This window comes from Thunnus thynnus, chromosome 17, assembly GCF_963924715.1.
Source record: "Thunnus thynnus chromosome 17, fThuThy2.1, whole genome shotgun sequence".
In the NCBI taxonomy this organism is placed as follows: Eukaryota; Metazoa; Chordata; class Actinopteri; order Scombriformes; family Scombridae; genus Thunnus; species Thunnus thynnus.
This window is the reverse complement of record NC_089533.1, coordinates 20,312,517-20,326,570: the sequence shown is the minus strand read 5'-3', so window position 1 is coordinate 20,326,570 and position 14,054 is coordinate 20,312,517. Positions and strand designations below refer to the sequence as shown.

General features: G+C 39.9%; 1 protein-coding gene across 2 annotated transcripts in view; it reads right to left on the bottom strand.

Annotated features, from left to right (window-relative positions):
- prkcbb (protein kinase C, beta b) overlaps nucleotides 1-14,054 on the bottom strand; it is a 100,878-nt gene that overhangs the window by 67,113 nt on the left and 19,711 nt on the right. For both annotated transcript variants that reach the window (XM_067615753.1, XM_067615751.1), the window contains exon 3: nucleotides 2,918-3,000. In XM_067615753.1, the coding sequence (XP_067471854.1) occupies nucleotides 2,918-3,000 (83 nt within the window). The remainder of the gene's footprint in view (nucleotides 1-2,917; nucleotides 3,001-14,054) is intronic.

The following is a 14,054-nucleotide window of genomic DNA, read 5'->3' as shown; positions in this document are numbered from 1 at the left end:
GACCAATCAAGAAACAGGTTATCTGCTGGTTTCATGTCAGTAAAAAGTCTTTGAAGATGTTTTAAAGGAGGGAAAGGAATGATTTAAGCACAAAGTCAAAACCAAAAGCATATTTTCTGATTGAATGTGAAGTTCTTAAATTACAAATTGGCAGTGTAAGGAAAGAGTAACCCTAGTTCTTCTGTGCAGACTTCTGTAGTACTAACTGCATTTAATCGATGCCTTGTGGAGTCTTTTAGTTCTATAGAGCTAGGTTTATAGAAGTGGGTCCCTGTTTTGTTTGTACTGTGCACAAGACACATTCCTGATGCTGGTTTCATGCTATTCCACAGATTAACAGTTGGCTGCAATGCACCTACAAAGGCAGTAAAGACAAGGACTTCAAGCTAGCAAAAATCAACAAAAAAATCGGCTTTGCAAATGTATAATCAGGAATTGAATGCACTCATTAATATGTGTTTGTTGCGTACGACCCTCAAGGCTACACAGAATGCATTTTAGTAAGAAATATAACTTTCTTTTCATTCAGAGACACTTGCATCAAGGAATTGATCATTTATAGCAACATAGCTAGATTTGGTGGAACACACTTTGAAGGAGCTCTCAAAAGGAGCCAATCAGCAATAAGGATTCTTCAGTAAGAACAAATCCTACTTAATAAACATGTACATGATTGGTAAATCTTAGTTAAATCATCAATTCCAAAAAGAGTATATAAGGAGTCTGGATGGTGGTTAGGTCTGCAGCAGAGAACAGTGTTGGCATGAGTGAATCAGCAGAGTAACAGTGACAAGTGTCAGATTTATATGTGGACTGTCTAATCTGCATTAATATGATTGGATGTTACTTGCCATGCAGCTATGGATGAGCCAGTCATGGTGAAGCAACTGATGCCAATCGGCTGCTACAAGTGCTTTGCCTGAACTGAAATGTGTTTACAAAAACCACATTATTTCTCTGATACATGGCTTTGTTCTCGCCAGCGCCGCTCCCTCTCTCTACCAACAAATCCTGCATTCAATACATAATGATACATTCTTTAAATTGCTATTTTAACAGACTTCTCCAGACTTTGGAGTCTAACAACCTGCAGATATTATAGGAAGAAATACATTGAACAAGGAATTTAGAGAAGCCTCTGCACATATTTGTGTGCCCAGCCCTGGCAATTCTTGTCCCGACCAAAACAGAAGCTATCTAAGACGCTATCTGTGGCATGACATGCACTACTCAAATAACACTGAGAAAGAAAGGAAGAAGCAGTCAGGGGAAAGAAGACAAAATAAAAAAATAGCGCAAAGATAGATAGACATTTAAGATGAGAGGAAAGACTGCTGTGACTTATCAGTTATACAGAAAGCGCAACAGGAAGCCAAAGAACGAACACTAGAGTTTCCTCTGGAGGCGGCTCACTGGGTGTACTTGTCAGACTGAAAGGGCACTCCAGTGGGAGGTGAGGACATGGATGAGGAACTTAAAGACCCCTGGGTTTTGTAAGGGTTGAGTTGGCATTCTGAGAGTGCTCTTGAGAGAAGAAAGGTAACTAATTCTGCCCCCTTGAAAGGGTGGATAAGAGATCTGGTTTGCATTTTAAAGAATATAAATCAAAGATGGGACTGTCAGCTCCTTAAGAAGGTGGGTGAGATTATGATAAAAGTACCACTTAACAGCACGTCCTGTTGTTAGAGCAGATGTGAAGGTGAAGAGAACGTTCAAAGACAATTAATAATGTGAGAAAAGGCATAACAGTTATCCTTCAAATGCATTACACTGTGTGTGTGTATAAAATAGTTCCTAAGGTACATAGAATTGTTTATCTGGTGTGAACTGTGCGAAAGTGAAAGCAAGATAAGATAAGAAGTACATAAGAGTTCAAGTCATTTTATGGAGTAAACCTATTCAATCTTGAAAGGTTGATGGGAGTGAATTTAGTTAGAGAGGGATAGGTACTACTTTAAGACCCATGGGTGAATCAATATAAGGTTAGCTGTCTGAGAGATGTAAGTTTGTCTCAGACACATGTACATGTTTGAGAAACTGACCCCAAATGGGATGCATATGGTATCTTTTGTCTGAACTTCGTAGATGTAGATGTGTTTCTTAAACTTGCATTAACAGATTTGTTTGGACACTTGGGGGCAGTAGAAACAAGTTGTGAACACAACACTATCATATCATCACCTCTTAAGTTGAGTATCGTTTAAGTTGAGTTTAAATTGGCATTTCTGTTCACATGGTGAATGCCCAATATTCACTCTTCTTTAGCTGTGTGTTTGGTCTCTATCAACTCCCGAGGGTAAGATCTGGCTTTGTAGCTGCTAAATGTTTCACTGCGTTCACCAGCTGGTCGCTAACTGTGTCTGTTTGCTGTTTGGTGCTGAGCAGGTAGCGTACCATGGATTTTTAGAGCTTTTTCTCTGAAAACAACACTGAGCAGTGAGAGTGAACCAAAACAGTAAAGTTGCAGCCAGACAGCTAAACAATGAACTGACTGAAGACTTTTTATTTGGTCTCTTCTTGTTCTTGTTCATCTAACATTTGAAGTCAACATGGAATTTAATTTCCAATCATCCACTGCTGATCGATCAATGTTGGTTGTATCGGTAAACTCAAGATGTTACATGTCATGTTTGTAACACTAAAAGTAGTAGTAGCATGTAGTATCGAGTCTATCTGGATGAATCCCCATGTGAGAGTGTGTGATGGTTTAGAATAACTGTCAAGACAGAAAAAGGAAAATGAGAAGAGAGAAAAAGATGAAGGCAGCTGTAACACTGGTGTTGACAGGTGATGGCGTCTCATGAGCTGGAAAAGTCTGTGCAATCCCTCTCTCTCTCTTTCCATCTGTCTTTCATTACTCATTTTCACTCTCACAGGCAGGCATACAGTTTTAAATTATTCATTTATTTGTACTCACATCTGATGCAGGTCCTTTATCAGCACCTGGACAGGAAAAAGTGACAAACTCATGGCAGCGTTTGTGAACCACGAAACAACACACTGCGGAAAGAGAGAAAAGACAGAGAAAGAGAATTTACCAACATTTTTCATAGTAACACTGCATCTGACACGGTTTGTGTGGCACAGACTAAGACATGAACCCGCTCAAGGCCATAGATGGCGGGAGACTCTCGACAGACTGCTACGACCTGCAAGGCGAGGGTCATGTGATTTACAGAGACGGCCGAAGGCATCAGAAGGATCATTTTTAGTAGTCGTCTTCTTGTGCTGTAGAAGACGGTAGTGAAGAGGCACCAAGCACAACTGTTCTTGGAAAATTTTAAAAACTGTACAGCAAAGGGAAAATTTCAATGATGATTACGAGAGAAACAAACTGAATACTTAGCAGCCAACCTCCTTCCAAAATATGACATTATATCCGTTATAACTATTCATGCAAATACATATTCAAATTCTTTAATATGTGAGTCTGTCGCCCATCATAAGACTTCTTGAAGAAGAAACAACACAATGTCGTTGTAGTAAAAGACAATAAATGTAATTTTCATTATAAGTAAAATTAGGGCTGCAACTAACGATTATTTTCATTCTTAATTAATCTGCTAATTATTTTCTCAATTAATCGATTAATCCTTTAGTCTATGAGTTGTCAGAAAATAGAAAAAAACCTGGGTTACTGTCATTTATAACACATAAAAGAAGAAAATCTTCAAATTTGAGAACCTGGAATCTGGAATTTGAAAAATGACTAAAATGATTCATTGATTATCAAAATGCTTGCAGATAAATTCACTGTTCGATTCGACTAATTGATTAATCGACTAATCATTGCACCTTTAAGTTGAATAATAGATAATCAGTAGCTCACACAGCCAAAAGCAGTTAGCCTGCAGTAAACATGTTGGCAGATTAGCTCGCTAGCAGTGGTGCTAGCTCGGCTTAACCTGTCCACCACATGACCCTCATTCTTTCAGGCTGCAGCAGACTGTCGAGAGTCTCCCCATAGCTGGCAGGTGTGATAATGACAGTTGTGATAATATTAATATGAAGTGTGTTAAACTGTGTTTAAATCAAGATACACAGTAACATGGAATACCATCGCAGCCCTACTGTCTGTTCATCAGAGGAATAGTGTCAGCGTACTCGTACTCACTATACACTGGACTGCTGGCTGACTTTGTACACTCTTTTTAAAGTAAAATTTTAAATCGAAGGAAATGTTTTAGGTTTAGTTGAAGCAAAATTAGATCTGATTCTGAGGAGGATTAATGAAGGAGTTATTTTACTGTCTACAAGCTGTTAGAAGCACCACTTACTTAACCTATGAAAGGCTTTTGTGGCGGTAAATGTACAGAGGGATGCTGTGGTTCTGTCTTAACACCCACACACTCTTATTGTCACTCCCGCACCGTTGACTCATTGTCAGCGACTCTGGATAAGAGCACCTTCTAATTGTCTAGAATATAATGTAAAATGTAACCTCATATTCATGTTACAGTATGTACCAAAATGACTTCTCAACAGAATTTCCTGTGTCTACACAGTTTGCTACCAACAGAACTGAAAAATTTGTATTTACAACAAACCCAAGGTTGAGTTTTGTTTTTTTTCCCTCCCTCAGCACATATTTGTTGAAAACAACAAGTATACACATCGACACGCATGAAAAATCAAAGAAACCTGTACAATCATAATGTACATGAGATGAAAAGCGTAACAGGGCTCCACTTTGTGCACGCAGTTTCCAGGTTGATAACAATCAGTGGTGCAGATGTGAAAGCTTCGACGCACAGCAAGCCTGTCATCTCCACCCTGATCAATGTCAGCTCCACTGACAGGCAAGACGAACAGAGGGGGCTAAAAATAACCGACATCTCACAATCACAAACACACACACATAAACAGTCTTTATGATGGTACCCCAGAGTATATTTACATAATGTTTATGTCTGAGTGAGAGATACAGAGGTACTGTAAACACACTGAACACCAGAAGACATTTTGATGATAGCAGCAGCCAAAACAGGCACAGTGCAACTACTCAAAATAAGAAGAAGCATGTTTGAATCACCTTGATTTACTGTAAAATTAATGGAGAGAAAAAAACAGAAGGTCTATGATTTTGTAACCTTTTACTTTAACACATAAAGAATATGTTTTATATGTTATATAGGCTATTCATAAACAAATATATATTGCTTCTGTTCCAAAAAGTCACAGACAAAGAAGCTGTAGTGGGCCTCTGAAACATGTCATCAGTTTAAAATCATGTTCAGTGTTTCCCCTAGGTTGACTGCTTTGGCCTGGCAGGCGGGCGGTGGAGGGAAGGGGGCTTAGCAGCCACACATTTCTCTGTTTAGTGTCATCATGTTAGGCTAACCCATTGTTACTAACTTTGGGGCTAACCCCCTTCACTTTTCCAGCAGTTGGGGAAAGAACAGATGAGAGGTCTTGAGAAGCTGCAGCATTTATTAACTGACACACTGTAGTCTGTACTGTACATTTACTGCCAGATTGACAACTTACTGCTAACCTTTTCCTCTGCTCAGCTCGCATTCACCATCACTTTTCTGCCACTCGCTCTCTCACTTAACCACTCACTCACTTGCGCACTGCCCTATTCCTTAAAAGGAGCTACGCTACCAAGAGTTTCCCAGGCAACGACACAAACGTTGACTCACGTTTCGAAACAGCGCTACTCAAAGGTATTTGGTGTTATTTTTGGAATTTAAAAAATATGTTTTTTGGCCAAAATATATATATATAATTATAGGGGAAAAAATTGGTGTGATAATCCACATTTTTCCCAGGCCATTAGGGGGTCAGGAGAGACAGGGGGCAATTTGGAAATTGTGGGAACTGTGAAAATTGAAAAATACACTGTGAACTATGGGTTAACAGTTCCACTGAATACAGGAGACACAATCGAAGCTGCTTCATTACAACTAACTTAGGCATTTGGATAAATTTACTTGTGTTTAGGGAAGCATAATTATGAAGGAATGTGGTAATCACAGTTTTGAATAAGAAAACATTGATTCTTTCTCTGCACTTTTGTTAGTATCAGTGTTAAGGGATCAGAGATTGGTAGATCAGAGTATTAAAAAAATATAATCTTAATATTTTCACTCTTGAAGGTCTCTTCTACTGTCTCACTTATATATTTGGGGGCCAGTGATTCTATAATTTTCTGATCAGAGGGGTTATAATTAACACAAAGACTTTCTCTTTCCAATACACACATACACACACACAAATAATGTGCACCTCAATGGTACTTCACTCCCATGCAATATCCTCTCTTTGGTCACACCACCCACTCACTGCGATGATACAACGTACACACACACACAGACCACCCACTCATTCCAGTGATATCGCAGATTGAATACACAAAGTGAGGGTGGAGGGACAGAGGTAGAGATAGAAATGGAGAGCTATGTGCACATATTGCTTCAAGGCAACTGCTCTTTTGGAGTATTTCTTCTGCCAAATCCCTAACACATACACACACACACACACACACACACACGCACACACACACACACAGATCCTTCACTAAAATAGAAATGTAGGCTATCCAATGAAATGACCCCTGGGGCAAAACAAATAATACCTCTTTACAAAATTATACCATGCCATAAATGAAGTGTGCCCTTCTTTTCACTCTTTAACCAAACTCCAACCTGACCTCCATCCACAACAATAATTACCTCACGCACCCATTAAGACATGCATTCAGCTAACACTACACAACTATTTTCAGTGGGGGAAATTTAAAAAGATAGGTGGAATAATCTTTTCTCACTAAGCCAAACCAATTCATCAAACTTACAAAGGGATAAGAGAAATGTCTAAAATGATACTGCTGAGACAGATGTTTGATTGGCTGTGGCTTTGAAAAGCACCTGCCGTCAGAGGTGGAAACTCAGATTAGTTACAAATAGAGGTCCCGCATTCAAAATGTTGCTTAACCCCTTGAAACCCAGGGTTTTTTGCTCGGTTTTCAATCCCTTAATTTACAACACGTTGATTGATTGGAGGTGTGTGGGCATATTTGTACTTTAGAACGTAACCGCTGTGAAACAATCCGAAAATAACGTTTTATTGATCTGATTCACCAGCTTTCTCTCCTTCTCTTCATTCATTCTCTTGCTCACTTAACCACGGCTGCTCTCTCTTTCTTTTTCTCTCGTCTTTTTAAAGTGAGTCGGGAAGCCGAAAGAAAAGTCTAACTTAACTTTTAACGTTATCAAACGAAGACAAATGTCCTCCTCTCGTTCTGGTAACGTCTTTGTCTTCCCTCATGTCAGAGTTTACAGCTCTGATCAGTCTGATCTCCGTCGCACCTCTGAATCCAGAGCACCTGCATGCTATGTAAAAACACACACGGAGGCAGCTTTATGCCAGCAGGGGGAGACGGAGGGGATGGACGGACTATTTATTCATTGAATTAAAATGTGCTATATCGGGATAGGTATCGTTATCAGGATATGAAATGACCTATATTGGGATATGAGATTTTGGTCATATCGTCCAGCACTAGAATCAGTGTGAATTAGCTACACCTGAGTTTCTTTAGCCTGTATTTGTTTACATTCTGGAAAATTTGCACCATGATAATTGTTATGGAATTTTCCATCGTTAGGGGTTACAAATTGGGTTACATTGGGTCAAGCCTGGGCCTTGAGGTCACAGAGTAAGCAACATCAAGTCTTGCAGAGAGAGACACTGCCTCTCCTTGGATATGCAGCTGTCTGTGATGTTTGGGGAAACAGAAGCCCCTCTGATAAAGGGTAAATCAGCATTGGCATGGTTACCAAGGTCGGAGGAGGCTTTCCTTGACAACCCAGATAAGTGAATGCGTAGATTCTATTGACACAGTCAGACATTCAAACCAGAATGTGCTGACGGTCACCTGAACTAACATGGGTAAAATGCAGTTCCTTGTTTAGAAAGTAGTGAACCAGTTAGACTAATGTTTCATATTGTAGGCTGATCTGTTGAAGACTAAGAGTCAGACCTTCAGAGGGCAGAACGGAAAGAGACAGCATCTGAGTTGTAGATGACTTCGATGTTCGCTATTTCAGTTCTCTTCTTGATCAAGTGCTTCAATAAACATTTTTAGCTTTAAGACATCAAAGGCTCGTGTCCGCTTTTCTCCACTGAGGTGCTGACCATCGCTCAAAATATCCACAACAATAGTCATGCCGAATTAACTATTAGCAGTTCCGATTTGCACTGTGACCATGGAAACACAGACAACTATCACTTTGACACTGAGGAAAACTGAAGAAAACTCAAAATGGGATGATTAAGAGGAAAGATCTACAGTTATGAGGAGCGTCTTTTTAAAAATTGACTTCAAAGTGTATTTATGGATAGTTATCCGTGATCAGGATGTCAGAGATATTTATAGCCCCGAAAAGTGTAAGACATGCTAAATCTAACAAGCTGTGAGTCTGTGTGTTCAGATTTGACTCAGATTTGAACTATTTTACTGATGGATAGTTTCATTTAAAATAATGTATCATATTCTATGTTTAAGTTTAAGTTTAAGTTGAAATTTGGTTTGAATGTAAAATATTTATTTGTAACTAACTAGTAAATATTACTGTCAGATAAATGTAGTGGAGTAAAAAGTACAATATTTATGTAAAGGAGTAAAAGTATTAAGTGGCATTAAATGGTGAGAGTAGAGTACATTAGTAAACGTACTGAGTTACATTCTACTATTGATCAAGAAACACCTTCAGTCATTTTGTTAGCATTCAGTAACTGCAGCTCCCACGCTCAGCTGCTGGTGACTGGCCTTGACCGTTACATGAATCCTGCCTGTATCGCTCACAAACCCTCCCCTCTGACCGCTTGGTGCCCTCTGTGTACTGATCTGTAGCTGGCACCCTGCCTCTCTGCCTTCATTATTTATCGTATACATTAAATATCCATGGAAAACACACACACACACACACACACATACGTACTGTACAAGCACACACACACAGTTTGATATAGATAGTTACACACACAGTTACAATTTGTCTTCATATTTCTCTCTTTGTCGTTTCTTTCTCTGTCCATGTCTTTCCTCGGCTCTGTTTCTCTCATCAGTCTGTTACATTACTGTGGCTGTAGCCTGGGCTATAGCATTACACGCGCACACACACACACACACACACACACACACACACACACACACACACACACACACACACACACACACACGGTGGACGATAACCTGGTAAACCAATCTGATTAATACAGGTTACAGCAGAGGTAAGCAGCCATGTAGTGTACCTGTACAGTCCACTTGTAACACTGGCTGAGCATTAAGTTACATTACAGGCTGCGGTTAGCACCCTGTGAATCCCTTTTCAGCCCACAGGGAGACAATTCTGTCCCCCCAAGAGGGAAAAAATAAGCTGTGGTAGAGCCCATCAATAAGGTGTACAAACGTTTTTCACAAGAATTTTTCAATAATCAGCCTCACAATTGATTTTGCATCAGTCTTGTTTCTACAGCGGAAACCTGCTTTACTGGTACTGTCAGTCAAAGAAACTCTTTCATCTCCATCTTTTTCTCTAATTTTGTGACTTGTGCCACTGCCATGCATGTGTTCACATGTTGAACACCAGTGATTTTCACAAGCATTTTTCCCAGGAAAGGGCATGCCACTGCACGCACAGTCACCTCAGTGGTCCACATGATTCTTTCCCTTACATTGTAGGTCCCTATAGGTACAATAAGCACAATAAGAGATTGATTTTAAGGATATTCAGTTCTTTATCGAATCCTTATTCATAACATCAACACCGGACAAAAATACGGGACAAAGAATAATCTCTCACAAAGACATAAGCTAGTAAACTGCTACATCAGTATTGTGTTGATAACCAATTCAAGTGGCATCACTATATGTAATAACCTGGCAAACAAGGTTAGTTTTTAAACCCGTTCAGTGCAGTAGAGCAATTACACTGTACTTGTATGTGGCTTGTATTTATCTCAATTCTGCAACACTTCACAACTCCCCTCTCTCTGTTTTTCATGCATGTTCACGCACACGCACACGCACACACACACACACACACACACACACACAAATACACAGTGACTAATATTTGAAACATGTTCTCGTCAGATATAGCTCTGTGAGGTGTCCCGTGTTGCCCTGGCCTTCACCAACAGACTCATGACATCATTATGTAACGACTGGTTTGTCAATCAATATCATCTACCCATCAGGCTTTCTGTATACCAATACAGGGTGAAAGGGAGGGGCTCAAACAGAGAGCGAGAGGCTCTTTCTTCTTATATTACAGTAAGCGTGCATCATCTTACATCAAGTTTCATCCAGCTTAAAAACTGTTCTTCAGACGGCAGACTATGAATCTTTTGCTTAACTGGTGAACCAAACAAGTGACAGTAAATGTATTCGTTAAGCACCTTTCACCATATTAGATTCAACATTTACTATTTGGACTAACATTTCTCATAAACCAGTCATTTACTCACACTTAGAAAATACTAAATTGCAAGCAGCTTACAGGATTTAATTGTTTTTACCGAATATTAACTCATATACGGACTAAATCTCCAGGATTTCTTATTATATAATAGAAAGCTATTATGCAGTGTACTGTTTTGAAAATGATTTCTTCTTTCTCCTCCCTTTCATTTCCTGTTCTCCCTTTTCCCCAACTCATCTCCTTTTCTTTCTGTTCTTTTCCTCTCCTCGTTCCAGTATATTCTGTTTATGAAATGTTGGCAGAACACGGATGTTGTACACAGCTTTTTCCTCTAATGAGCTGCCAGTGTGTGCGTGCATGCATTTGTGTGTGAAAAGCACCAACACGCTGTATGGTGATGTCCCAGATTTAGATAGTGTCAGCTTCAGAGGCCAGGTTCAATGCTACAACATACTGAGTGGCAAAGCTCTCTGGTATGTCACATTTATTCATCTATAGCTGTAGTAGCATGTCACATACGCAAGCACAGACACACAGCGCTACCTGGCTGCTGCAACTGACTGAGTATAACTGTTTGATCAATGATGGTCTGCATGGAATGAAAAACCCTGACTGATCAACTGACTGTCTGACTATTTGAATTAAGTATTTGAATTGCTGGCCGACTGTAAAATGAAAAAAACCTGACTAGCTAAGACCAGGGTTACACTTATCTGTTCAATGTAACTTGTGATTGGATATAACAGATTTGAACACAACATACATCCATATTTCTTACACGGTATTAAAATGCTTGAGTAAAATGAAACAACTGACTGTGGGCACATTTACAGCAGTTAACACCTACTGTATGGTGTTTCTTATTGTAAGGAAAAGCTGCTTGCACACTGTGGAAGAGGGGGCTTTCAGTGTGCTTAAAAGAATAGTCCAACATTTCCGCTTATTCCCTACCTTGCCAAGATTTAGATGAGAAGATTGCTACCACACCATCTGTCCAGTAAACATGAAGCTACCGCCAGCAGCCGCTTAGCTTAGCGTAGTAGTGTGATGTTGTTGTATTGTATTATGAACCGCGCCTTGTACATCTCGGGTGAATTCTATATGGATTGAAGCACAGACTTTCATGTTGAAGGAAGCAGGTTAGCATTTCCGTTGTCATGTTTCCTATATTCCTTAAGTGTTGTTGATATGCTGTCAGTATGTTCTCATGAAATTGTGTAAGCACGTACATTTGGTTTCATGTTAAGATTAGACACGTTTCCATAAAAGGAAATATTGGGGTTTATAGCAGGAAGTATCGCAATCGTCTTATTTACAAACTGCACTTGCTGCACTTCCTTTGGTTTTACTTCCTCTTTGTGTTATGGACTTTTCCCAGGGAGGGAAAAGCTCCCTGTACTTTCATGGTTTTGGTTGGAAATGTGGAGTTAAGTTACTTAAAAACACATGTGAAGTCAATGTATTAACATTGTTACATTTTAGAGCTGCAACTTTATTTCTTTTCATGCATAAATCTGCTGTGCGTGTGTCGCAGGTCTGACGTGTAGTTTTCCATGTTAGAATGTACTACTGAGACTGTGTTTGCTAGCATGGAGCATTTAGCGACTTTACTCATGATGTTACACAGGCACAGAGAGCATTTATGCAAGGGAAACCCTGCGAATGCTTTTTTTCTTCACAACTACAGGTATGTGAGTTTATACATTGCTATTTTTTGTTATTCTTCTGATAGGAAATATAATATGTCAGAATCAGCATTTTATTTATTCTTTTTATAATGGTATTGTGCATATTCTCTGTGTGTGGCCTTTTCCCGGGAAGGCACAGAGAAAATTTATGCAAGAGAAACACTGTGAATGCTTTGTTTCTTCATAACTATGGTTGCTGTTGCCGCCGGTTGGAAAATAAATTGCTCAGAGACAGTCCCAGGAAGTGTGTTGCCCTCTACACACTTCACAATACAGAGTCACACCCACTACATGAGCACAAAGAGTGGAAAAAGGGGGAAACAGATAGCCTGGCTGTGTCCAAAGGTAACAAAATACACCTCTAAGCACCTCCAAAGCTCACTAATTAACACGTTATATCACCTTTACATAATCTATACAAAGACTGAAATGTAAAAGCAGTGACTTCCTGAAGGCTTTCTGACAACAAGACTTTGAACAGAGCCAGGATAGCTGTTCTCAGTTTCTGTGCTAAGTTTCGCTAACTGGCTGCCGGCAGTAACTCCATATTTACTGTACAAATATGCATCCTCCACACTGATGACACAGTATGATGTGGGTTTTGGATACATAACGTGTCAGAAAATCAGGGCAGTTCAGGCCGTTATGACTTACACACACCCCTGAGAATTATGTTGCACATGTGTGTTTGATGTGAAAGCCTGGTTACTTTCTGACTGACTAGATGAGATGTAGCTCTCTAATTGAATAGCTAGATGACTATTTGATGCTTATATTGACTGCTCTTCTGACTAGCAGACTGGATTCACTGACAAGAAAGCATCTCTATCAGATCTTCTCCCTGACTCTGGCCTAGCAGACCTGGCACAGTGTTAAAACAGTGTGGAGAGAGGTCTAGGCGAGACAGACTACTGTTCCTGTTTCTTGCTCTTCCTACTGTCTCAGCGAAGAAGGAAACGTCCTGATGAGTGGGGTGGAAAACTCAAAGAAGAAGCTGATGCAACAGGAGGTAGAGAGGAAGAAGAGCAAGATGATAAAGAAAAGAAAGGAGGAAGAAAGTCAATAATCTGAACAAAACATGCCATTCACCTTGGGCACCTCCCCTTATGTGCGTGTGTATGTGTGTGTAAGGGCTTATATAAGGGGGCTGAACAGCCTACGCCAATGTATAAATACCCACAATGCTGCTGGTGAAGCAGGGAGAAGGGTCAGAGTGAGTCAGCACACCCATATCACTCCTCCTCTTTCTCTCTCTCCCTTCCATCAATCCATCCTCTCTTTTTCTTCCTTTCTATTCTCCTCCTCCGACTCTACATCTATCGTTTCTCATGCTGTTACATTGTCTTTTCAAGAGAAAAACACAGGGGACTTCACTTGGCAGGCAAAGCGTGACCTCCGGTTGGCGATGATCGTAAGGCAAGTAACAACCTCGTGCAAGCAAAACAAAACAATCTATTTGCAGTTTCACAAAAGCACCCTTTTAAATTGTGATTCTTTGATGCCAAGGTTTCCAAAAGATCTGTCATGCTGAATAATTGTGAAAAGCGTTTGAGGTTATGGAACTATTCATAAGGGTTTCTTGTCCATCTGTTCTTTAAGTGGCCTTGCTGCGTTTTTTAATTTCAGAATCGCCCGGAGCACACTCAATTTCATTTTACTCCTCTCAGCTGTTGTGAAAGTGTCGACTGTTAACTGACGATGATTGTGAATGGTAAAATATCAGCAGAATTAGACTTCTTCATCCCCTGTGGATGTCAGCCAATACAGTATGTTATTCCTTTCATTAGTGCACTGTGTTACATTCAATTAGACAAAACCAGAGTGATGAAAACAATAAAATCCATCTTTTTCGGGAGACACCACAGTCTGGCTGGCTTCACGCTCCGTTCGATTTCAGTTTCAGCTCTGTGCCAGCGCCGTGAAAGAAGTCTGGCAC